This window comes from Nicotiana tomentosiformis, chromosome 10 (genome assembly GCF_000390325.3).
Source record: "Nicotiana tomentosiformis chromosome 10, ASM39032v3, whole genome shotgun sequence".
Classification (NCBI taxonomy): domain Eukaryota; kingdom Viridiplantae; phylum Streptophyta; class Magnoliopsida; order Solanales; family Solanaceae; genus Nicotiana; species Nicotiana tomentosiformis.
Genome location: NC_090821.1, coordinates 67,433,542 through 67,435,725, shown reverse-complemented (window position 1 = coordinate 67,435,725; position 2,184 = coordinate 67,433,542). Strand labels below are relative to the sequence as shown.

The window sequence follows — 2,184 nt, the reverse complement described above, 5'->3', positions numbered from 1 at the left end:
ATATGATTAAAATAAAATTTTAAACCAATTCCAAACTCATTATTACAAGAAGAGAGATGGGTGCATTGGTAATTTAAAAACAAATATGGATAATTTATTTAGTCTAGTAACTTTAGCATTCATATCAATAGTAATTTCTGAAAATAATGGAACAAGAAGAACAATAAGTGATTTACATAAAATGAATTTGAGAGATTTTGGAATACTTAACAGATTAAGGGGTAATTTTTAAATATTTGCTGATGATAGGGGTAAATTTGGCCAGATAGTATAACGGTAGGATAAATTTGATCGGATAGTATAACGAAAGTTAAATGCAGATAATATTCGAAAGTAGTGAAACTTTTTTCCAAATGAATATTATGGGAGTTTTTTTTCTTCTTCAATATTTTATGGTAATTTCAAGAGTCTCGAGATCCTAGTACTACAAAAATGACTGCCACATAGATCAACACCAATTTTTAAACAAAAATTTGCCATGGGAATGCATGCCAGTAAACTTGGTCCCCTTGTGTAAACTTATTTATTTCTTAAACTTGGATTTGAAGGTTAAAATTATTCTTGGGAACCCTAGCTAGTCTTATTACTTTGACTTGGGAATGTAGAAGTTTTTAATGTTAGTGTACTTTGTACCAAATCTTTGACTTGTGTACATGTGCTTTCCCTATATAGTCGACTTTCTGTTTTCTTTGGATATTTGGAAAAGAAAAACAGACATACCCCAAAACACAGAAAGTAGTTACAATGTCAGTACCTATTCGAATTACAACTTTATTGTTGCTCCTAATCTTCATTGCTCAAAGTCTCTCTTACACAACTTCCTACCAAGGTAATTTCTTTCACTATTTTTCTATATCCTAGCTAGTTTTTGCGGAAAAAATAAGTTTTTATTCCTTGTCATTACTTAAAAACTAAGAAGAAAATATTTTTTATTGATTTTTCTGTGTAGGTAGCAATATTGCAACCAAAAGATGCAACTTCATCCCAAATAGTGAGGTTTGTATACGTAACTCTCATTCGGTTTCAATCATTTTCCATTTTGTATATCATAATGAAATTACTTTTAAGTACTAGCTCTTCGTTTCAACCAGAATGTTTCAAGTATCTGCATATTTTTAGGTTATGTAAATTTTTTTTCTAAAGGTATGACTTATTTATAGGTTACTAATGTTGCTTTTTATGGATGGTTACCTGTAGTTAATATTTAGATTAACTAATAGTGTAAAAGTTTTTAAATGACCTGATTTTGTTATAAAAATATGATTTTACGTTGTCAGACTCAATGTACATAAGTTAAACTCATTTTCTAATTACCCTATTTCGGTTTTTTTGATCGATAGTCAAACATTGATGGGATGCATGCAGCAGCTATAATAAGAGAAAACAAGTTGAGTGGACGAAATTTGGAATTTTCCGAGAAAGTGAAAGAAAATATTATTGAAGAAAGCAAGCAAGAAAATATTATTGCAAATGTAGAAGGCCAAGAAATTACAAGAAGACGTCTTCTCTCACTGGCTGGAGATCAGAAAAAATATGTAGTATTTACTGCAGATTACAAATTACCAAGGCATCACCCTCCTAAAAATAACTAAAATTAAAATGTTATAACTAAAGATGCTTGACTACTTTTATTTCCATCTAATATATATCTTAGTCTATGTTATATAAATTGTTGTCATATGGAAACAAATTGTGTATGTTTTTTACCGAAAAAGGTCGAACAGTAATAGATATGTTGTTGAAATTATCTCATTTTTTAATTGGGCTGCATGATTAGATTAAAGAAACCAATCCTAGTATCACTTTCTTAATTATCTCATTCTTTGTTTATTTTCTCCGAAATTTTATCATTTTTGTAAGTACGGCCTAAAATGTTTGATTTTCATTGATGAATAGTATTGTTTTTCACTACTGTTTGGTTAGTTTAATTTGATAGCTTTTCTTTTTTACTTTAACATTTATTTACTCACATGATATCTCGAATGATAAAAAATAAATGTTTGTACAATGAAAATATTTTAGCCAAGTTATATAAAATTACTTGATTATTTATGGGCATCTCTACAACAATTTGACTATTGCTGTCTGTCACTTGCTTCAGCCAGGATATAAATATTTAATTTTTAACATTATCACTAATTAATTGACACGCCATCACCATGTCGAGCATTCTTACGAGTGACC

At 29.0% G+C, this 2,184-nt stretch overlaps 1 protein-coding gene across 1 annotated transcript; it reads left to right on the top strand.

The window, feature by feature from the left end:
- Positions 1–637: 637 nt before the first annotated feature.
- Positions 638–1,714, top strand: LOC104098672 (uncharacterized). The gene is made up of 3 exons (XM_009605469.4): positions 638–829; positions 950–996; positions 1,341–1,714. Exons 1-3 carry the CDS (start codon positions 745–747, stop codon positions 1,590–1,592), a joined length of 384 nt encoding a protein of 127 aa, XP_009603764.1. The 5' UTR covers positions 638–744; the 3' UTR covers positions 1,593–1,714.
- The last annotated feature ends 470 nt before the right edge of the window (positions 1,715–2,184 follow it).

What these genes read in the sequence shown, in the direction of transcription:
- LOC104098672 (XM_009605469.4), top strand. Translation starts at nt 745, where the DNA reads ATGTCAGTACCTATTCGAATTACAACTTTATTGTTGCTCCTAATCTTC. An exon ending in TTACACAACTTCCTACCAAG is followed by an intron (nt 830 to 949) that starts GTAATTTCTTTC and finishes TTTTCTGTGTAG; the next exon opens with GTAGCAATATTGCAACCAAA. An exon ending in ACTTCATCCCAAATAGTGAG is followed by an intron (nt 997 to 1,340) that starts GTTTGTATACGT and finishes TTTGATCGATAG; the next exon opens with TCAAACATTGATGGGATGCA.